This window comes from Danio aesculapii, chromosome 23 (assembly GCF_903798145.1).
Source record: "Danio aesculapii chromosome 23, fDanAes4.1, whole genome shotgun sequence".
Lineage (NCBI taxonomy): Eukaryota > Metazoa > Chordata > Actinopteri > Cypriniformes > Danionidae > Danio > Danio aesculapii.
Genome location: NC_079457.1, coordinates 47,974,009 through 47,997,281, shown reverse-complemented (window position 1 = coordinate 47,997,281; position 23,273 = coordinate 47,974,009). Strand labels below are relative to the sequence as shown.

Here is a 23,273-nt window from a genome sequence, read left to right as displayed (position 1 = left end):
CTCCCACTTGGAGATCTCAAAACCTAATTGTGGTGTAAGTCTCTCTCAGAAGGAGATCTTCCAACCTACTTGTGACATAGGTCCCACCCATAAGGAGATCTCCAAACATACCTGTTGCATAAGTTCCTCCCACTTGGAGCTCTTTAGGTTGCAGGGATATATACTTGGTCAAAGCAGCATTACGTTACTTAAGAATGCCACTTGGTCTCAAATGAGTCAGAAAACCTAGCTGGTTTATGTGTGTTTAATTAAAGATTGTTCTAAACTTTACAGGGCAGTGATCCTCCAGTAACAAGTTTGGACACACCTGATCAAGAACAACAAACCCAACCATTACCATACCTGTTCGGAAACGTTCTGTCTGACTGGGCAAGCTGGAGCATTGATCTCCAACAGCAATCACCTGAACAGTGTAATTATCTCCACAGATCAGATCACTAAGAATGCAATGTGTATCAGGCCCAGAGCTATCACAGGATATGAAATTGAATGTAGTGCTCCAGGCGTACACAGTGTAGTACATCGCCCCCATGCTTGCATTCCAGGACACATGTGCTTCAGCAGTTGCACAGTCCATCACCACAGACACACCTGTAGGAACACAGGGTACTAGAGAAAGAAAAATAGAAAGAGTTAGGTGAATTCACAAAAATAACTATTGACAACTTTTAAACATTGAAATGCATATGAAGCTCATACTATCTGGCCTCCATTACACTCGTCACCCTAATAAACCACTCTCACATTCGGGTCACAATAGATTCCGGTTCTACAATTACCAGTTTTAAGTGGAACTTGTGAATTGGATATGGCATGAAAGGCAAGTTCTCTACCAATTATACTAAAGACCAAAGCCTCTAATTTCTGTCTCTTGTATGTTTTTTAGATAAGGGGAGTAATCTCGGACAGCTTGTTCAACCTCACACATCTCACAAATTCAAGCCTACTGGAATGAGTGGAAGCTTGTGAGTCACTTGGCTCATAAGCTCCTCTTACATGGTACAAGCCTCGCTCATATAAGCATCAACATTTTCAGATGACTTCTCCAGATTTTAAGAAAAATTTTAAGTTTGTTTGACAGCAAAAATCACACAGCATATGTCCAGCTTAAAGTTACCTGCAGAGCTCTTTATACCTAGACTCCGTCAGTGGTTATTTAGCTGAATACAAATTTTGAGGTTGTGTCTTAAATCTTGTTGTGTGTAAAATGTATATTTAGGTTAGTTTGCATGCATTACCTGTGTTAAGAGCAGACATCGCACTGGGTGTTGAGTTACACTGGTGATTGGAAGCAACCACACTAACATTGTATGTTACACCACAGGACAGTTTAGTCATTCCACAGCTCGCTGACCAAGACATGCATGTTCCTAAAGGCCCAGTTGGGCCTTGCACTGTTGCAGTGTAATATTCGGCACCATCAGCTGAGTCCCATGATATTGTAGCAATGTTGGAGATGCAGTCCGTAAACCCGGTGACAGATGTGGGAGAGCAAGGTTCTGCAAAAAGATAAGATGACAATCCAAGTCATTCAACGAGTGTGTCAAACTAATTTTGTCCTTATGAAATCAAAAAGGTTACCTACATGTTTTGACACTGTGCCTGTGCATGTGTGTAAGAGAATTCTAACCTGTCTGTAGCACTGAAACATTGCTGGCTATGCTCCAACATATATGTCCCACGGCTTGCACAGTCAGAAAGTATGACTGACCACACTTGAACTCAGAGATCTGTGCACTTGTGTCATTGGTAGAGAGTTCCACCTGGTGACCGATGTTTGATTCTGCAGACACCATGTACATCTGAGCACTTCCACTTGCTTCCCAGCTGAGGGAAGCTACTTTCATGGCACAATCATAAGAGGGCACCAGTTTCCGAGGGACGCATGGAGCTGTAAACAATACAGGTCTTAAATGGTAGATGGCTCTTGGTTGATAACCAACAATTGTGTAAGCACACAGTCAATCTAGAACAGTGAATGGGTTTCTGTATAAAATTCTACTTTTATTTATTTCTTAGCAACTCACCCATGTGGATGTTTGTTCCTACACTGGGCTTACTGCTGCAGATTTGGGCACTGGCAACAACTTGGACAACATAAAGTTCTCCACAGTGCAGGTCCTCCCAGGTGCAGGAAGTTGCATTTGTTATGCAAATATTAGTGTGGCCATCCTGTCCAGTGGCAATGGCGGTGTAAATTTCCGCGCCTTCACTGGCAGCCCAGCTGACAGCACCAAGGGTATTCTGGCATTCCACAAAGGTCTTGGTATTGTATGGCACACATGGGGCTATAGAAGAAAATGCACAATAGATACACAGCCCAGTAAAACAACTCAAAAATTGTATGAATGTCAGAAGTGGTCACTTTTATTAGTCATTATGAGTGTTGGTTCATACCAGTCCTAAAATTGGCAGGGGTGCTTGGTAGGCTGTCACATATATCATTTTCCCCTACTGTTTTAAAGGTGTAGGTCTGTCCACAGAGAAGATCCACTGTTAGCATAGGTACAGATGTTTGGAGGGATTCTGTGTATCCTAGATTGCTTGTGATAAGCACGGTGTATCTCGATGCACCTCTGCTGATGTTCCAGTTCAGATGAACAGTGTTATTATCACATGATCCTGTAGCTGTCAGTTGGGCTGGCTGACACGGTTCTGAAAAAACAGATAAAGTACAGGTTTTCAATTCATTGAAATATTGTGTTTTTAAATGAACACTAAGAGTGCTGTACTAGTAGAAAGTTTTCTACAAACTTTTGCTGCTGTCATCAGAATAATTTAGGACTGTAGTGTGAGAGCAATGATCAATCTATACACTGGAACTGGAGTTTCCTGTATCAGGGTTAGGGTTACCTTGAAACTTCCAGACAAGTTTGTTGAGTTGGAGCTAAACTCCGCAGGACACCAGTCCTCTATTATTACCAAACCTACCCAAACATTCTGTTTCAACATGAACTGCTTTAATTTTAATTTACACAGTTTGTCGCTTTGCTAACAGCTTACAGAAAAAAAAAACGTTTTCAAAAAAAGTTTGCAGTGTTGCACAAGTGACATTGAACTTCATCTTGCAACCAGATGTTTTATATTATTTTATATAATACAACGTGCATTTGAAGGACAGAATCCTTTACCTGTTGTAATATATACTGTGCTGCTGATGTTACTGTTGCACTGTTTACCATAGGCCGTGACGGTGAATGCATACTCCTCTCCACATTTTAATGCACTTATATTACACACATCAGTTGTAGAGTTACAAACTGTAGCTGCTTCTCCTGTGCTGAGGATGCCTCTTACAAGGTAGTATAGCACATCACTGCTTTGTTGCCAAGTCACTACAGCTGTGTTAGACTGGCACTGAAGATTTCCATTTACATGCATTGGAACACATGGACCTAAAGGGCAAGGATGAACAAATAGTACATTTGATGATCCAGATACCAGTTGAATGTTACAGTTACACTGCAAGTTTCTAATAAATAAATAAATGGCAACTCACGTGTTTGGAAAGTTACTCCTGTCTCCTCTGTAACATGACATCCATGATTGATTGCTGTCAGCCTGACTTTATATGTCTGTCCGCAGACTAGGTTACTAATATTACAGTAATTTTCTTGAGAAATGCAGGTGGAAATGTAACCATTGTTACTGGTGGCAGTGAGCTCATAGGATTCAGCTCCACCACTCCATGCCCAGCTGAGCAATGCTGTGTCATGCGCACAGCTCACATTAACAGCGACTGAACTGGAAACTGGTAGACAAGGAGCTAAACACAAAGATAAAACAGTAAATCACAAGCCTGCTTGGACATTAAACTGGTAGATGGTTAACCATTTAACCAGAGCTAGTAGTACTATACACAATTGTTTCTACAGATACACACTCAGGTATTGGTTCAGTACTCAGTATTGCAATACCCTGAGTTCAGGTATCGGAATCGGTAATGGCAAGGGAAAAAGAGGGTATCAGAACATTGCTTGTGTTATATACACATAAAGTTACAAATTTATATTGTTTATTCCAGTAGTTTTCAACCTGGAGGTCTGCTATTTACTCCCTTACATTCCTTTGGCTTATTCCCTGCTTTATCAGAGGTTGTTACAGAAGAATGAACCGCCAATTACTCTGGTATATGTTTTACTGGCAAATGCCCTTCCAGCCACAACCCAGCACTGAGAGTACAACACCTAGCTGGGAAACACGCATACAATCTCACATTCTCACATTACAACCAATTTAGTTTATGCATTTTACTTATACTCCATGTCTTTGTATTGTGGAGGAAATCGGAGCAGCTGGAGAAAACAAGGGGACAGACACATGTCGAACATGAAAACTCCACACAGAAAGGCCTCCTGGTTCAGCTGGGACTCAAACCAGTGAACTTTTGCTGCAAGGCAATCATGCTAACCACTTCAGTGCTTCAGTTCTCTGCTGGTTTTGACTGCTCTTCTTATCTGATCTGCACTCATAGCCCAATTCAACCAGAACAATATTTAATACATGTGTAGCAACTTGCTATAAGGTGTATGCTTGTTCAAGATTCAATAGGTGAATTCTGATGAGGCCTTATAATTGTGTGGGTTGTGGGTGCTTAAAATTATCGGCGGGACTCCGACTCTGGGACTGCAAAAGGGTTTTATGGGCAAAGACCTTTTAGCCATTCCCAGAACACGTCTTAAGACTAAAGGTGACCGTGCCTTCTGTGGCCCCAAGGCTCTGGAACTCTCTCCCTCTAGCACTGAGAACTCTGGGATCAGTTAAATATATTTAAATAGGTTATTAAACAGCGACAACAAGGATGGCCCATTCACTTGAGACAAAGCAAGTGATGAACTGCAGCATGTGAGTGCTTGTTTATGAAGTTGACCATTGTGGTTGTGTCTGACATCACCATGACATGGTCACATTTGTATTCTGCCTGTTTTCTGGTTGCTCTACTGTCAGTCCGCCTACTTACGACATCTGTCTGGATTTTGATTTTAATGTTTCTCAGCCATTAATTAGTGTTTCTCTGAGATTGGTGACCTGTTATGTGAATTGTATGTTTATTTAAGTCATTGGCAGTTTGAAAACAGTTAACTGTCTGCCTTGCGTCTGAGATTCAATACCAAATATTGTGTTCAATTAAAGATAGTAGTGGACCCCAGAAACAGACATCTTTGCTTGTGTGGGTTGAGTTTATAAATGTTGAGAACCACTGGTTTATGCCAACGAATGAATATGGCTCATGTTTTGTGCTTGATAGATGCCTAACCTGATGTGAGAAGCACGGTCTCGCTGTCTGTGCCATTGTAAGTTCTTCCAAGAGCCCGTACTTGAGTGTTGTAAACAGTACCACAGATCAACCCCTTCACGCTACAGTTGGAACTAGTTGTGTGGCAAGACAAGCTTTGGCCATTACGACCCTCCAGGAATACCATGTATGCCACTGCCCCCAAACTCTCTTCCCAAGACACCGTGCCGACATCACTTGAGCAATTCAGATGGGTTTGGACATTATGAGGTGGGCAGGGTTCTGGTGGAGAAGACAGAAGTTAGTTCATGGATGTCAATACCAAAGTGGTTCTTTACACTTGTTACTTCATGCATTTATTCTTGATCGAATAGCTATCTGATCGTGAAAAAGACAGGGGTTAATTCCCTCCGAAACGCATTTGAGATTATTTTAAATCTGCTTACTCAAACCACTTCTGAAGGGGGTCTGGTACATCTCTCAGACAAAAGTGGACAGGTGCATCTAAATGCATCTATTTGTTGAAACCGCATATGTAAATTTTACTCCTCCCAAAAAATGATCGGAATAATATCCGTTTAGCAATGACGCATTTGTATGGTCAAATGTAAATGGAACCATTTTCAGAAATCAGACAGCTATCCAATCAGAAAAAACAAATGAAGTGACTAGATTTAAACATGCCCAAAGGTACTTAAATCACTGTGAAAATTGGAAACATAATGCACCTGTTTCAAGAAAAGTTGATGCAGACACTGCAGCTCCATGGCAGATGTTGTTGTGTGCTGCTACAGTGATTTCATATGTCTGACTGCAAGACAAGTTATAAAGAGCACAGTAGGTGTCACTGGTGGAACAGGAGAGCACTGATCCCTGATCAGTGGAAGCCTGTGCTGTGAACATAGAGGCGCCTTTGCTTCTGTCCCAGGACAACTGGCCGATAGAGAGCCCGTATTGCACTTCAGCATGCTGAGGTACACAAGGACCTGAGATCATAAGAAAGATAAAGAAATTCAGTACAATGGTGTACACAGCAGTATAGTGGTGTACTACTAAAGTGGGTGTATTTGTACTGTAGGTTGTTGCCAGTGCATTGCTAACTTGTCCAGGAAGTGTTACTAGGGGCTATAAGATATTGTTAGTTTATATATTGTTAGTATAATGTGTTGATTTTTGCTAGTACATTGCCACAGTATGTTTTTGGACACTGTCAGGGGTAGTTCCTGTTAACCAAAACATCTGCTGACCTTGCTTCAGTATAGCAATGTGTTTCCAACTAAAAACAGAAAATTTAAAAGATGGTGGATTGTTTTATACTAATTCTCTCTCAATATAATAGTTTTAAAGCATTGGTTAAGGACATTCTGCTCAAGGCATCAATCTGACCTTATCAGAGAAGGAATGATGATTTTTCTTCTGACGATTAAATTGCATAGATTAATTGTACACCTCAAGAATCACAATATGAGTTCAAGTAAGTACTGTAAATTCTGCTTTCATCTGGCTGAATGGGTCTAGGTGATTAAGCGATTTCTAGGGTATGGTTAAGTTGTTGCTTAAATCAAAATTGTTAAGTATTTGTTGAGTAGTTTCATATTGATGTCTGGATATTTTTTAGGGAATTACTAAGTGGTCATTTAGGTGATGATGTGGGTAGTTGGCAATGTTTTAGAATGTGGTTTAAAGGAAGTTGTTGGTGGTTGGCAGGATGTAACTAATAATAATAATACTTCCGTGCATTTATATAGCATTTTTGCTTTACAGAGTTGGGGGGGGGGGGGGGGGGTACTAGTGTGCTGTATCCACCTGGATGATGCAATGACAGTAATTTTGTGCCAGACTGCACACAAGTTTATTGGTGAAGAATAGATAGAATGATGAAGCCAATTATGATATGGGGATGGTTAGGAGGCCAGGCAAATTTGGCCAGAATGCCTAGGACACACCGCTACTCTTTTCAAAGGACATCCTTTTACACCTACAGAGAGTCAGGAGCTCAGTTTAACATCTCATATGAAAGATGGTGCTTACTGAACAGTATAGAGTCCCTTTACTGGGGCATTAGGACCCACACAGACCTCAGGTAGAACACCCCCTACTGGCATCTCTAGCACCTCTTCTGGCAGAAACTTAGGGTGCACTCACACTATGCTATCCGAACCATGTCCGGGAGCGTTTCCCGGTTCGCTTGACAAGTGTCAGTGCTCCGAATCAGGCCCAGGCACGGTTCAGTTGGCCAGCCCTGGCCCTGTTGGAAGATGTGTGCCAAATTGGTGAGTGCAAAGCGCATCTGAGCCCGAATCTAAAGACACGACGTCACTTTTAAGGGACTGTTTAATATAGATTTAATAAACATTTAGCATTAGGGATTTAGCAAATGTCTCGCTGCAAGCTAACTTATGAATGTCAAAAGTTGTGGATCTGTTCGGCAAAATATTGACTGCATGTCTCTGCATCTCAAACGACTAAAACAACATAACTAAAACAATCTCCACTGTGCTGAGTGAGAGCGGTTCTCTTCCTGTTAAACTAAACAGTCGCATCATCAATGACGTAAGCATGCTCCGGCTCGGAAAGCAAAATGCAGTGTGGGTGCAAACAATCGGGGGAGAAGGGACAATCGCACTTTGGCACGGTTCAAGGCAACTGTAACTAGTGTGAGTACACCCCTAGTTTTTCCCTATGTGGTCTCCCATTCAGGTACTAACCAGGCACATGCCTGCTTAGCTTCATTGGGTGACAATGTGAGAGCTGCAGAGAGCTATCTAGCTAACTATGTTGTTGTTCGGGTGTTCTGAGTGTTTAAAGCATGCTGCTGTAGGACTGATGTAGGAGGTGTTCTATGTGTTTGCTGCAGTATTGTAAGGGGTGTTTTTACCTGTCTTCAGGCTTCCACTCATGCTTGCAACACTGCTGCAGGTCTGTCCTTTTGCTAATACGGTGACATTGTAGGTCTCTCCACAGGCCAGTCCTGTCAGCTCACAGTTGGTATTGTTGCTTTGACAGCTGATATTCTGACCAGACTCTGCTACTGCTGTGGCTGTGTATTGTAGTGCTCCAGTGCCTGGCTGCCATGACAGTATAGCCGACCCAGACTGACAGTCCATTAGTGCCAGAATGTTACGAGGCAAACAAGGAGCTGAAATACAGACAAATGTCATGATACATCCAAAACAGTTAGGGTCCAAATATATATATATATTTAAATATTCACTCTCAGCATGGTTTGTCACATGTTGTATCATGTTGGGTAAAACATGGACCAATCCAGTGGCTGGGTAATTAGTTTTAAACACAACCCTTGAGTTGGCCCATATTTTCCCTACTGAAAAAAACAGCCTAAACCAGCCTAGGCTGGTTGGCTGGTTTTAGCTAGTCAACCAGGCTGGTTTTAGAGGGTTTTTTTCCACTTCCAGGCTGGTTTCTATCCATTTCCAGCCCGGTCTTAGCTGGTGAGGCTGGTAGATGACCAGCTAAAACCAGCTTGACCAGCCTAGCCAGGCTGGGAGCCCAGCCAAAACCAGCTATGTCCAGCTCAAACCAGGTCAAGCTGGTTTTAGCTGGTCATTTTCCAGCCTGACCAACTAAGACCAGGCTGGAAATGGCTGGAAACCAGCCTGGAAAAGGCCAAAACCCCTCTAAAACCAGGCTGGTCAACCAGCTAAAACCAGCCAACCAGCTTAACTAGCTGGTTTAAGCTGTTTTTTTCAGTATGGTTACCCAAATTTGTGTTAAAACAACAGAATTTACTGTAAATTTTGGACCTTCTAATGGTATTTTTGAATATTCCAATTGACAATGTGTGGCACTCTACATGTTTACCAAATGTGTGAATTTACCTACATTTTCATAGACTTTTTAATATGATTTAGAAATATTTTACTCTAAAATTTGTGTTTGGTGGCTGTGTTCAATTTAATTTTCAGTTTGTCCATTTTTCCTTCTTGTTGTTCTGGTCTATCGCATTGTAGGGAATTTGAACCAACTGGAATTTGGAATTAAACCATTGAATTCAATCAAATCACATCTCTTTGAGAATTTAAAAGGAATAGCTCAGCCAAAGATTTTAATTCTCCCATTATTTGCTCATCCTCCGCTTCCAAACCTGTTTAATTTTCTTTCTTCTGTTGAACAAAGTAAGATATATTGGGAAAAAATGCTGGAAAGCAGCAGCCATTGACTTCCAAAGTACTTTTTTGTTCCTACTATGGCTGCTGGATTCAAACATTGTTCAACAGAAGAAGGAAATTAATAACATGTTTACAACCACTGAGTGTGAGTAAATGAAGAGGACATGTTCATTTATGTTTGTACTATCCCTTAAATTGGTGTGCGTCTGTGTAGATCTGTTCTCATTGCTTTCTACCTGAATGTGTGTCAATGACAGCACTAGGCAAACTATCGCAGTGTCCGTCTGATGCTGTCACACTGATATGGTAGGTCTGCCCGCAGGGAAGTCCATTAATTGTACAGGAGGTGTTGTTCATGCTCTGACAGCTAGTGAAATGGCCGCTGCTGTCCTCAAGCATAGCCGTATATAAATCTGCTCCGCTGCTCTTCTGCCAGGACACGGACAGGCTGTTCGATTGGCATATCACATTAGCAGCCACGAAATCCGGCACACAGGGTACTGGACATGAGGAAAGTGAATCAAATCAGCAACTGTTAGTAAATTCAAGCGATTAGAAAAAGTTTAATGCTACATCCCAATTCGCATACTTATACTATGTCCAGCAGCAGCAGGTTAATCTGTTCAATTCTGTTTAATCTGTTAATCTGTGTTTAACCGCCAATTTCGATTACTATGTAGGACGGATAGTATGCGAATTGGGACGCACCATAAGAGTTCATTGTGAGTAATAATATCATGTTTCTTCAAGCTTCTATGATGCACATGGCAATGTAATTACACATACCTGTCCTGATAGGAGCAGCTTGGCTTGGTGCACTGCTGCAGATGCTGTCTTCTGCTACTACTGTGGCAGTGTACGGCACACCACACACCAGCTTTGTGAGATCGCATGATTGACCAAACGCTGAGCAGCTGTCAGAGTAAAATCCATCAGCGCTGATGGCCTGGACTGTGTAGAGCTCACCAGCTTCATTGCTCACCCATGACATGGTTGCTACATTATCAGTGCAGCTTGTATTGGAACTCAGACTCTCAGGAATACAGGGTACTGTGGACAGAAAGGCAATGTAATAGCTAAAAGAGCCTCCCCAGGCAGATGTACAACCGAGATAGTATGTCTATTAGGGGTGTAACAGTACATGTAATCACCCCGAACTGTCACAATTCAGCCATTATGGTTTCATTCATGTACTACAAAGATGAATACGGTCAGTCCAAATGTGCTCGTCACTGGAGTTAAGCATAAAAAAACACAACAGTGAAACAACTTACCTAGCACACCAAGCTAGTATTGAACCATGACCATAAAGCAGAGGTACGTACAGAGCCATGACTTCGTTGTACCATTACTGATTTATACTTCTGTGTCGAGTGATCGGCGTGACCCACAGTGCCTGCCTTGTGCGTAGTCGTGCATTTATGTTGTGTCGTGCATGCAGTTTGTGTTGCTCTGCAATAACACTTCTAACACACTAGCTGGCAGTAGGTTTTTTTGTTCTTCTGTGTCGAGTCTGTGTCGAGTTGTCGAGTTTAGCTAAAACTTCCTCATTCAGGGGTAGGAACCGGTGGACATGCAACAACATTAAATATAAGGTAAACACAAAACAACAGTTTCCATCCAGAGCTACTTCGAGAGACTCGACACTTGTAAACACTCGCTCCAATGGGTCTCGGTCCCGCCCACACTGGTTACAGCTACCAAGCCGACCAATGACAGAGCTTGTGCTACGCGTCATTGCGACGTGTTGTTAAATTTTTTGAGAGGTGTGTGTCAGGGTTATGCGACCGTGTAAATGCTGCACCGGAGCATACGCGTGCACTTGGCCTAGAAGTATAAATCAGTCTTTAGTATTTATAGGCACCCAACACAATCTCACGGCAATTCGTAACTTTTTGATTTAGTGGCTAATTTGTATGAATTCGTACGATCTAATGCGTAAGATTTAGTACGATTTGCTCATCCCCCAATGACGGTTGGGTTTAGGGGTGGGGTTAGGTGCCACGCCTCCTTTTTAAAATCGTACAATTTCATACGAATGAACTCGTACAAATTCGTACGAATTAGCCACTAAACTGACAAAACGTAAAATACTTACGTTCTCGTGAGATCAGGCTGAGGCACCCCTTAAATCTTGTTCAAATTTGATATTTGAAGTATTCATGAGATTTCAAGTTTTGAAACCTTTACCAAAATTTGGGAGATTAATACAGTTTACCACTGTAATGGGGAATTTAGTTACTACTGAATAGACATACAAATGACAGTAAAATCAGATGTAAATATTACCTGACCGTACGATGACCTCAGTGCTCTGAGAGCTGTTGCATTTTTGTCCCTCAGCAGTGACTGTAAGGACATACATCTGTCCGCAAGGAATGGAAGTGACCTCACAGGAAGTGGAGTTTGCAGTACAGCAGATGGTCTGTCCGTCTGTACGCTCTAACATGGCAGTGTAGCTCAATGCGCTAACGCTCTCATCCCAGAACACAGTCACTGAACCAGTGTCACAACCCACTAAGGTGGTCACATTTTGAGGTGGACAAGGGGCTGAAAGAGAAAGACAGAGACAGGACATTTGAAATCATCTTGTCCTAGAAGGTGTCCTTCAAAACTGCATTCTCTTACCTGTCTCGGACTCCAAAGTGTTGATAATGAGACTATCACACTGAATGTTAGAAGCAGTGACACTGAAGTTGTAGAGTCTTCCACATTCTAGCTCTTCAACTGTGCACTGGTTCTCGGTTGAGTTACACTGGTACATCTGTCCATCACTGTCTGTTGCCGTGGCGATGTAGAGCTCCGCCCCAGCTGATTCTTCCCATGTCAGCCAAGCCGAATCAGACAAGCAGTCCATCTCGACATCCAACATGAGCGGAGCACAAGGAGCTTTATACACAAGCACACATTGCTAAAGTTAACCTTGTTAAAGACAAGCAGGATCAAGATTGGGTGGTGGAATACCTAATATTAGGTATTAAAACTACATTCAATAAGACTAACCTGCAATAATATGGTGAACTGGTGAATTTGCCCCAATGCAGCCATCCCTTAATGGTACTACTGTCACATTATAATTCATGCCGCATCTCAGACTGATATTGCAGCTGGTGTCTGTGGTGTTGCACATGTAGTAATCATGGTTGTTATTAGAGTAAAAGGCCTTCGCAATGTAGAGGACACCATCAACACTAGAGTCCCAGGAAACAAATAAGGTGTTTAATTCACAGTCCAAGTATGGGAAGACCATATGTGGTGGGCAGGCAGCTGAGGATGTAGAAAAAAGATGTTAGAGACTTTCAAAAAATTTATTTCAATACTATATGTAAACACTATATGTACCTGAAGTGACATGTTGCACAGAGCTTTGGGAACTGTTGCAGGTTTGACTATAAGCAACTACTGTCACGCTGTAAGTCAAGCCACAGTGGATGTGGGGAACTTGGCATTGAGTAACATTAGAGTCACACCCCAACACTTTACCATCACTGCTCCTCACTGTGGCATGGTAGTAACTGGCTTGACCTTGCTGTTGCCAGGTAATGTTGAGAACAGTGGACTGACACTTCAGGATAGTCTGCACATTCTGAGGCACACAAGGGGCTGAAGGAAGCACAGAGTTCAAAGGTCACTACAAGTGTTCCACTCTCTTAAAAGTCCACTCGAGAAGTGAAAAAGTTGCTTGACAAAGTTGCATAAAAATATAATAAAACTTGGCAACTCTCAGCTTAGTGTATCACTTCTTTTGTTATAGACGTCATTCAACTGACCACATTGAAAACTTTATAGTAAGTGTTCCCTGTGCAAAACATTTAGCCTCAATCCTAGAGTGCTCGCAATTGTTGTAGCATTCTGGGAGGATTTGTAGTAGCATTCAGACTCAGAAAAACTTTAAGTCTTACCTGTTTCAAGAATGTGAACTTCACTCTTGGGACCAGTACAGTTGCCATCCACACCAGATACATAAATTTGATAAGTCTGTCCACACTGCAGGCCAGTAATATTGCAGGTCAGCTGGGCAGTGTCACAAGTCACCCTACGACCTCCATTGTCCTCAGCAACAGCCATGTATGTCACAGCGCCCTGGGAGGATTGCCAGGAAACGGACACAGTGTTTGAGGTACAAGACGATTGGATGGATACCTGAGCAGGTGGACAGGGTGCTGGAGAAGCAAAAGAAATTCAGTTCAGGTGTCAATATACTATCTTATCTTTTTTGGTTGTTGTTGCTGAGTAGCATATGACTAGTGGCTTGAACTCATTACCTGTTTTAAGGGCGATCCACTCATCTGATTGGGATGGACAAGTGAGCCCTTCACCGTCCACAAGAACTTGGTAACGGTTGCCACAATGCAAGTTGGTGACATTGCAGGAGGAGCCAGATGTGCTGCAGCTGACTTTATGATTTACATCAAAGCCTTCTGCAGAAGCACTATAATTCAGAATACCATTACCGGGCCTCCAAGAGATCAGAGCTGAGTCTGTGCTACAGTCCAGAGTTGCTTGTAGATTAGACTGTGGGCATGGAACTGGTAAAGGGTGATACAAACATGTAGTAGTTTTGTTAAAACACCGCTATAATTGCAGCAATGGTACCTTAATCTGTGTTCTGTTGAAATTCTTGATTCTGATTGGCTGGAAGGTGTGCAATAAAATCAAAATCAAGTTCCAGTCAGATTTGATCACTGTTTATAAATGTGCTCCCCTTAATCAATTTTCAAACATGCTTAAGAATATTGGCAAAGAGCTAGCTAGCACATGTTACAATGAGCTTTTAGATATGCCTGTGTCATTTACATGCACTCACACAAGATTAGAGTGTGGGCATGGGACTGGTAAAGGGGATACAAACAGGTGGTAGTTTTATTAAAACACCACTAGAATTCCAGCAATGGTACCTTAATTACTCGTCTGTTGACATCCTTGATTCAGATTGGCGGGAAGGTGTGCAATAAACTCTGAATCAAGTTCCAGTCAGATCTGATCACAGTTTATAAATGTGCTTCCCTTAACCAACTTTAAATATGCTCAACAATATTTGCAAAAGAGGTAGCTAAAACATGTTACTATGAGCTATTAGATATGCTTGTATCATTTACATATCACACAATCTTTCTCTGATTCAAGCTCTCCTGACAATACGTTGATGTGCACTCAGTTCTTGCTTGTGTTTATGGTCTTGGACTTTATACTGACACCTATTGGCCTGGATGTGTCATTTTTTGGGTTTTATTGACAGGGCGTCACAGCAAAGTGTTAACGCTGTCTCAAATTACACACGTCCATATTGTGTACATGAAAAAACTCAGTACCTGTCGTAACATTGATAGGTGTGCTGGTCAAGCTCGTGCAGTTGTTGTCTTCGGCGGTGACTGTTATGGTGTAGTTCTGTCCGCATTCCAGGTCTGCGAAAGAGCAGGTCGTATCTGTGTTGGAACACGTGCTGTGTTTCCCCAATGTGTTGTTGCCCTGAACAATGTATTTGCTGGCACCACGAGCAGAATCCCAGGTTACAGTGGTGATGGATGTGTCACAGTTTGTTGTCGCCACAACATAAGTGGGCACACAGGGAGCTGCAGGAAACAGCATTGTGTGTTAGGAAAGCCACATATCCACAAACATTTGACGAACGTTTGACGAAAAACCCATAATCCATGATAATCTTAGATTTGGTTCATGATTGTATTTCTAAAGGCCGAAAAGAAGCATATTTCGTGTTTCATACTTATTGTTGCATCATGGGGCACTATAACAGGCATGAACACAAACTAACTTCTGTCCAGTTCTTCTTCAGGTGCTCTGCTGCCATGGCAGAGCAACAGTTTAAAGAGAATCTCACTGCTTGGGTTTGTTTAATCTGTGTAAAGTGTCAACATAGCAACTTGGAGTGCTGGTGTTTATTACCATTATAATGTAATTATAAATCTGTGTTTGCAGAAATCCACAGAAAACTCCACAGATTTCTCCAGGTTGTTGACCCAGTCATTCTATCTATTTACTTATGTTTTTTCAATTAGCTACCAAACAAACTATTGTCCAATGACTTGCCGAATTACACTAACTTGCCTAGTTAACGGGTGACACGGTGGCTCAGTGGTTAGCACTGTCACCTCAAAGCAAGAAAGTCACTGGTTCAACTCCCGGCTCCCTGAGCCCCCGTGTTCGCATGGGTTTCCTCCGGGTTCTCCGGTTTCCCCCACAGTTCAAACACATGCGCTATAGGTGAATTGAATAAACTAAATTGGCCATACTCTATGTGTGTGAATGAGTGTGTATGGATGTTTCCCCGCACTGGGTTGCAGCTGTGGCGACCCCTGATGAATAAAGGGACTAAGCCGAAGGAAAATGAATGAATGATTGCCTAGTTAACCTGATCAAGCTAGTTAATCATTTAAATTGCACTTTAAGCTGAATACTAGCATCCTGCAAAATAACCAGTAAAATATTATGTACAGCCTCATGGCAAAGACTAAGGAAATTAGAAATTAGTTAATACTATTATGTGTAAAATGATTTTGTTCTACATCTTTGAAAAAGAATTTAAATGTCACCGAAGCGCTTATAATCTTTAACTGTATATAACGTATTAATTAAAGTATCTCTAACCTGCGTGCAACTACTTCTCACCTGTGTTGAGGCTGAAGGTCTCGCTGGGCAAACTGGTGCAATTTCCATTGAATCCAACCACACTGAGTGTATACGACTCACCACATCTTAGCTGTGTGAATGTGCAGGATCTGTTTGTGCTGTTACACATCGTCATACCGCCAGTAAAGTTGAGTGCAGTCACCATGTCAAACTGATCCGCTTGATTATTGTCCCATGTTACTGTAGCAATGTTAGTGCTGCACTGCAGGTGAACAGATAGACTGTGCGGTTGGCAGGGGGCTGATGGGATATAAAAGATTGATGATAGCTTTTATTGCAGTACAGTTTTTGGAAAGGTTGACAATTGTTGGAATTAATATAGCCAGGTTACCTGTCTGGATGCGGTAGTCTGAACCCTCGACTACACAGTCTGTTTTGGATGTTGTCACAGCAATGCTGTATGTGCGGCCACATCTTAAGTTCTTAATGGTGCAGGAAGTTAAACTTGTGTTACAGGAAACTCGAGTGCCATCCGTACCAATAGCCAGGGCTGTGTAGGAGTCTGGGTTGCTTGCACTGCGATCCCAATGTACAGCTAGTGTGTTATTACAGTCTAGCTGTGCTACAACATTACTTGGCAGGCATTGGGCTGTAACACACATAGACGTTGAAGAGAAGATTTGTTTACTAATTTGAAAGTATGAAAGAAATCCCATATGAATAGTAGACTGGATTTGTCCGCTCAATTACCTGAGTCAAAATGAATGCTGTTGTTAAAGGTGCTGTTGCAGAAGCCAACAGTGGAAACCACTGTAGCTGTATAGGTATTTCCACAGTCCACCTTCACAGAACAGGATGTGGTGTTGGATGTACAGGAAACAGTTTGTCCATTGTTTCCAACTACACTGGCAGTGTAGGAGTATGCCCCTAATCCAGGCTGCCAGCTGATGGCGGCCATATTTGTGCCACAGCTAGGAGCAGCAGTCAAGTTACTGGCTGAACAGGGAGCTGTGGGGCAATAGATGAAACTCAGATCAACACAACTCATATTCTCCTTAGGAATTCAGAAAAACCTTCATTATTGTTGATTAGGATTAGTTCACCCAAATTTAAATATTATAATTATTAATGAATCAGCCTCATACTGTTCTAATCCCCTGAGGCTTTTGTTCATCTTCAGCTTACAAATTAAGATAGTTCACATGAACTCCATGAGCTCCCTCATCCTCCATATGTGTCCAGAAAAGGAACCAAAAACATTGTCCATGTGACTCCTCCATGTCACAAGCATGGTCTTGCAGAGTCAAAACATGATTTGTTGTCATATATAGGGCAGCCATGGCCTAATAGTTAGAGAGTTGGATTTGTGATTGAAAGGGAATCACCAGCACCCTCACCACATTCAATACCATGGCAAAGGTGAGTCCCTAGAGCAAGTACTTCAATACTAATTTATCATACGTTAAAATCCAGCTCTCAGTTGCTGATTCCCAAAAGTGTATATAATAAAAAGTTATGTAATTAAAATGTAGACAAATGTGATAACATGCACTTTCAAAAAGGGCTCAGAGTGAAATAATTTAACCAGTCAAAAGCTGAGAATCCAAATAAAAGGAATATGAATCACCACAATGGTGACTTAAAAGTTTAACTACTTTAATTAAAGTAGAATATGATAGAAATTCTGTAAAAATAGTTAATAAAAAAATCAACATTGTGATCATTTCCTCTAAAGAGTTACTGTTTTCATGCACCAGCAGACCAGTATCCCAGTATGCAACTCGTACCTGAATGCTGGACTTATTTTTAGGGTTGCGATATGAAGACAACTGCACATTTGATGGTTTTTACCTGTGTAGATCTGCATTGGACCTCCATATGGACTGGTGCAGACGTTGTCCTGAGCTGCCGCTTGTACGATGAAGCTCATTCCACAGTGCAACCCTGTTAGATTGTGTGATGTTGTCACTTTGCTGATGGTGGAGTTCAGCCCATTGATCTGACTGATGAATAGGAAGTAAGTGACTCCCAACTGAGGGTTCGGGTCCCACGTAATGCTGATGTCATTAGTAACGCAGGTGGTGTGACTGGCCAGATTCGAAGGTGGGCAGATAGCTAGAAGAATGAGGAATTCGGGCCAAACCAAAAGGTAGTCAGTAACGCAATATGATAAGAAGAGAAATCCTATACTACTACTTGTCCTGATTGCTGACCTGATCGTAGACTGACTGGTGTGCTGGGTAGACTCTTGCAACCACGGTCTACCGTAACGACAGTAATGGTGTAGTTATCGCCACACTGCAGTTGGCTGAAGGTGCAGTTGGTGCTATTGGATGTGCAAGTGTAGTTAGAGCCATTTCTACCGGTTGCTGTGGCAATGTACATTTCAGCATTCTTGGCGGCAGTCCAGTGGACAAATCCGACATTACCATTGCATTGTAGAGAAACTTGCACATCGCTGGGAGCACAAGAACCTGAAGGTGTGTGGAGGGAATAATATGAATTTTATAGGACCAAAATTAAGTAAAAACAGTTAAGTAACGAAAATAAACTGATGTATCACAAAGTCTAGTGTATTTTTTTATAGATTTAAATCCATGTTTAGTTATAACATCAATACTAATACAGAATAAACGCCTTTATGTGCAACCATGTTACAATCACAACACAAGTGGTTTATGACATGCATCAACTTCCTTCCTTCCCAAGATATTTGAGAAGGGTATAAACGGAGGTCAGAGCCAGCTCTAAGTGGGTGGGACCTCCTTGTGTTTCAATTTATTTAATGTCTTGTACATGACACGTAGTCCAATATTGTGCTTTATGAATGTGTACACCTACCCCAACCCAACCTCACAGTAACCTGATGTGTTTTATTAGTATTTATTTTATTAGTATTGTCTACTCCACCTACACCACCTAAACCCAGCCTACTTGTGGCATAAAGCCTGGTTTATACTTCTGCGTCGAGTGATTGGCGTAACCCACGGCGCATGCCTCGCACATTGCCGTGCATTTATACGTCTGCGCGCTGTTTCTGTTGCTCTGCAATAACGCTTCCGAAACGCTATTTAGCAGGGAGGTGTTTATGTTCCTCTGTGTCGACTTCCTTCGCTGGTGTTTTGTTTTTCTACCTTAATGTTTGTTTGCTACCTTAATGTACAAGTGGCTCAAACTCGCTCATTTTGAGGTTTGCAACAACTTTACTCATCAGGTAAACACAAAACAACAGTCTCCATCTAGAAATCCTTCACGGGAATACACACTTGTAAACACACGCTCCATCGGACTCACACGGCTCCTGGTCCCGCCCACACTCGTCAGTGCTACCAAGCCGACCAATCACAGAGCTTGCACTATGCGTCGTTGCGACGTGTAGATACATTTTTTGAGAGGTGCGCGCCAGCGACGGCCACGGCAAGAGCTATGCTTTGACGCACAAGCTGCGTAGGAGCATAGGTGTGCCCTTAATGAAGGAGTATAAATCAGCCTTTAGTTGAAAGTCACTCAACCTACTTACGATCTAAACCATCCCACTTGGAGGTCTCCGGACTGCAGCGATACCTACTTGAAATATTTTGCACCAATTTTCCAGGAAGTGACTGTTTTGTACTCTTCGACACATGGGACTGAAATTGTGCTTTATCTGCAATCCAAGGTAATTTAGCAAATTTGAATGAAAACATACCTAATGTTGTGAGTCTAAATCCAGTTGTTTATGTCACTTCCTATATGTTACTAGTTTATTTAAAGGGGATCATCAAAATAAAGTGCTACCCAACTATTTAGCTATAACAACAATTTTCCCGTCAATTAATTTAAAGAATGATGCTTTATTGTTAAACAGTAAAAAATGCATGGTGCAAATATCGCAACTAGTAGCATCTTAAGTTAATTTCATCTTGTGTAACAGAATAGCTAATAATGGGCACAGCTAGTGTTTTTCAGCCAACGATAAACATCCGGTGAAAGGTTTATGTGACTATTTTCAATTTCATAAGGTACCTTACACCTTCGGTACACCATAAGGTACCTTACAGTGTTATGAAGCGGACAGGAGACAGAGGTAAGGAAACGTTAGGGTGTTTATTAAATGACAACAAGGAGCACATGAAGGATAGCCAGGAGGATCAGGAATGATGTTGGGGTCTTTTCCTCCGTGGCTGGGTAACAGGAATACACGAGGATGTACAGCACACACCAGATACAGCTGACAGAGGATGACACAGACTTGGAAGGACTGGAAGACAGGACGATTCGGGTGGACCAGGAAGACTAGGAGGAATACAAAGAGAACAGGTAAGTAAAGCGTTTGTTTTAGCTGAGGATGACTACGCTGAGTGGTCGCTCAGTTGTCCGCTTTCGTCGAGACGAGCCCGGACAATGAGCGACTGGAGTGCTGTGCTTTTATCTGGTGCTCGTGAATGTGATGCAGCTGTGTGCTCATTAGAAGTCAGGTGATGGTGATCTTCGTGAGTGGGGATCGTGAGAGCCTGACCAATCCGTGACAGTACCCCCCTCCCCAGGGCCCGCTCCTGAGGGCCGACACCTCCGACGCCGTGGTGGTCTCCCTCTGCCTCTAGGCGCTGGGAACTCAGGGTGGCTCTCATGAAACTCCACCATGAGACTAGGATCGAGAATATCAGCTCTGGGAACCCATGTCCTTTCTTCGGGGCCGTACCCTTCCCAGTCCACCAGGTACTCCAACTGGCCACCACGACGTCGGGAACGCAAGATCTCCTTCACTGCGTAGACGGCTCCTTCTTCTAGGAGCAGTGGAGGAGGGGGTTCCTCTTCGTGGTCAGGCTCTGTGGAGGGAAGAACAGGATCGTGATAGGGTTTCAGGAGTGATACGTGGAATGTAGGGTGAATACGGTAGTGAGAGGGTAATTGTAGTTTGTAGGTGACGGGGTTAACCTGTTCCACGATGGTGAAGGGACCAACAAATCGGGGACTTAACTTGCGAGAGGGCAGTCGCATGCGTATGTCCCGGGTGGATAGCCACACCTTTTGTCCGGGTGTGTATCTGGGTTCTTCAGACCTTCTTCTATCGGCGGTTACCTTGCTTCGACGGACTGCCCTCTGCAGATGTTGATGAGCCTCGTCCCAGACTCTCTCGCTCTTAGATTCTTGGGTCCTGGACGATAGGAAATGGAGAAATCAAAACGTGAGAAGAAAAGTGACCATCTGGCTTGACGTGGACATAGTCTCTTGGCCTCTTTGATATATTGGAGGTTTTTGTGATCTGTGATCACCTGGAACGGATGTTTGGCTCCCTCCAACCAGTGACGCCACTCCTCCAAGGCTAGCTTGATTGCTAGAAGCTCCCTGTCTCCTATGCTGTAATTCTGCTCCGCCGGGCTCAACTTCCGAGAGAAATAGGCACAGGGATGCAGTCGGGGCGGTGTATCATGATGTTGGGATAATACTGCCCCGACGCCGGTGGTGGATGCGTCCACTTCCACCACGAAAGGAAGATTTGGGTCAGGATGAGTCAGGAGTGGGGCCCTTGTGAACTCCTTCTTAAGAAGGCGGAAGGCTGCGGCTGCTTCTTTGGTCCACTCCAGTCCTTTGGGTTTACCCTTGAGGAGATTAGTGAGAGGTGATGTAATCCTGCTGTAGTCCTTGATAAACCGTCTATAAAAGTTAGCAAACCCAAGAAACCTCTGGAGCTCCTTAATGGAAGTGGGTTCTGACCAGGATAGAACAGCCTCAATTTTCTTCCCATCCATACGTATACCGGTTTGGTCAATGATGTATCCCAAGAAATGAATCGACTTCTGGTGGAATGAGCATTTCTCCGCTTTGAGGTAGAGGTGATGTTCTCTCAATGTGTGTAGGACCTCCGCAACGTGTTGGCGATGTTCGGCCTCACTCCGGGAGTAAATGAGGATGTCATCTATGTACACTATTACAAAGTGGTGAAGAAACTCCCGGAGGACTTCATGAATGAAGTTTTGGAATACGGAGGGGGCGTTGACCAGACCGTAAGGCATGACCTCATATTCATAGTGGCCAGTAGGGGTCACGAATGCTGTCTTCCATTGGTCCCCCTCACGTATTCTTATCAGATTATACGCGCTGCGGAGGTCCAATTTAGTGAAGACTTTAGCTTCTCGGAGCTGTTCCAAAGCGGCTGGTACCAGAGGAAGGGGATATCGGTATTTTACTGTACCGTTATTTAGGACCCTGTAGTCGATGCATGGACGCAGCCCTCCGTCCTTCTTGGCCACAAAGAAGAAGCTTGAGGCGGCTGGTGATTTTGAGTGACGTATGTACCCCTGACTCAGAGCCTCCCTTATGTAATCTTCCATTGCCTGATTCTCTGGAAGCGAGAGCGGGTAGATCCTACCTCTTGGCAACTGGGCATCTGGAACTAGGTCGATCGCGCAGTCCCATGGCCGATGCGGCGGTAGCTGGGAAGCTCTCTTGGGGCAGAAGACATCATGAAAGGAGCTGTACTCCTTAGGAATGTGGATAGACTGCTTCTCAGGAGGACTCTCGACCGATGTTGTAAACAAAGAAATGGGGGTTCCGACCTTGAAGAGGGAGATTTGGAAAACAGGTAGGTGTACATCCAGATCCCCATTTCTTTATCTCTCCTGTGCCCCAAGAGATGATGGGATCGTGCTTCACCAGCCACGGGCGCCCTAGAATGATGTCCATATTTGCACCCTCCAGAACCAGAAATTGAATCCTCTCTTGATGTAACAACCCCACTTGAAGAAGGATGTCTTCGCATTGTCGATGGATACGGGTCGAAGATCGAGTGCACTGGGTTATCGGTTGTATCTGGTATATATGCGAGGACGCCTCAGTACGTAGGTGGAGTTGACGACAGAGGGATTGGGAGATGAAGTTCCCTGCTGACCCGGAGTCGATGAGGGCTGTGACAAGGAGAGAAATAGAGGCAGTAGTTATTTGTACGGTGGTAGTAAGTGGTTTACATTGTTCAATATTCGTACTGAATACACTCACTGAAGTCCGAATGGGACGAAGGGGACACTCCATACGGGTGTGTCCACTGACACCGCAGTATAGACACAGACCCCGGGTCAGCCTCCTCTGTCGTTCCGCTGATGTCAGTCTTCCAGACTCTATTATCATGGGTTCTGGTTCTGGAGAGGCTGTTGACTCAGGCGATTGGAGGAGTGCAGACGAGGGGGTGATGGTGTCCTGTTGATAGGAACGGAGACGATCGGAACATCGGAGAGAATGTTGGATGAATCTCTCCAGACCCATAGTATCATCTAATGTGGCCAGCTGGATTCGGAGAGTGGGTTCCAAGCCGAGCCGGTACGTGGTCAACAACGATCTCT

The 23,273-nt window shown here is 43.2% G+C and overlaps 1 protein-coding gene across 1 annotated transcript in view; it reads right to left on the bottom strand.

The window, feature by feature from the left end:
• The window catches only part of LOC130216807 (uncharacterized), a 47,235-nt gene that overhangs the window by 12,447 nt on the left and 11,515 nt on the right, over positions 1-23,273 (bottom strand). The window contains exons 10-33 of the mRNA XM_056448690.1: positions 18,168-18,428; positions 17,806-18,069; positions 16,705-16,962; positions 16,346-16,603; positions 15,994-16,254; positions 14,679-14,939; positions 13,632-13,895; positions 13,269-13,529; positions 12,709-12,969; positions 12,370-12,633; positions 11,995-12,255; positions 11,656-11,916; positions 10,153-10,416; positions 9,603-9,866; positions 8,115-8,375; positions 5,965-6,222; positions 5,258-5,518; positions 3,500-3,766; positions 3,132-3,395; positions 2,398-2,655; positions 2,028-2,288; positions 1,631-1,891; positions 1,239-1,499; positions 343-609 (exon numbers count right to left, since the gene is read on the bottom strand). Of these exons, the coding sequence (XP_056304665.1) occupies positions 343-609; positions 1,239-1,499; positions 1,631-1,891; positions 2,028-2,288; positions 2,398-2,655; positions 3,132-3,395; positions 3,500-3,766; positions 5,258-5,518; positions 5,965-6,222; positions 8,115-8,375; positions 9,603-9,866; positions 10,153-10,416; positions 11,656-11,916; positions 11,995-12,255; positions 12,370-12,633; positions 12,709-12,969; positions 13,269-13,529; positions 13,632-13,895; positions 14,679-14,939; positions 15,994-16,254; positions 16,346-16,603; positions 16,705-16,962; positions 17,806-18,069; positions 18,168-18,428 (6,282 nt within the window). The remainder of the gene's footprint in view (positions 1-342; positions 610-1,238; positions 1,500-1,630; positions 1,892-2,027; positions 2,289-2,397; positions 2,656-3,131; positions 3,396-3,499; positions 3,767-5,257; positions 5,519-5,964; positions 6,223-8,114; positions 8,376-9,602; positions 9,867-10,152; positions 10,417-11,655; positions 11,917-11,994; positions 12,256-12,369; positions 12,634-12,708; positions 12,970-13,268; positions 13,530-13,631; positions 13,896-14,678; positions 14,940-15,993; positions 16,255-16,345; positions 16,604-16,704; positions 16,963-17,805; positions 18,070-18,167; positions 18,429-23,273) is intronic.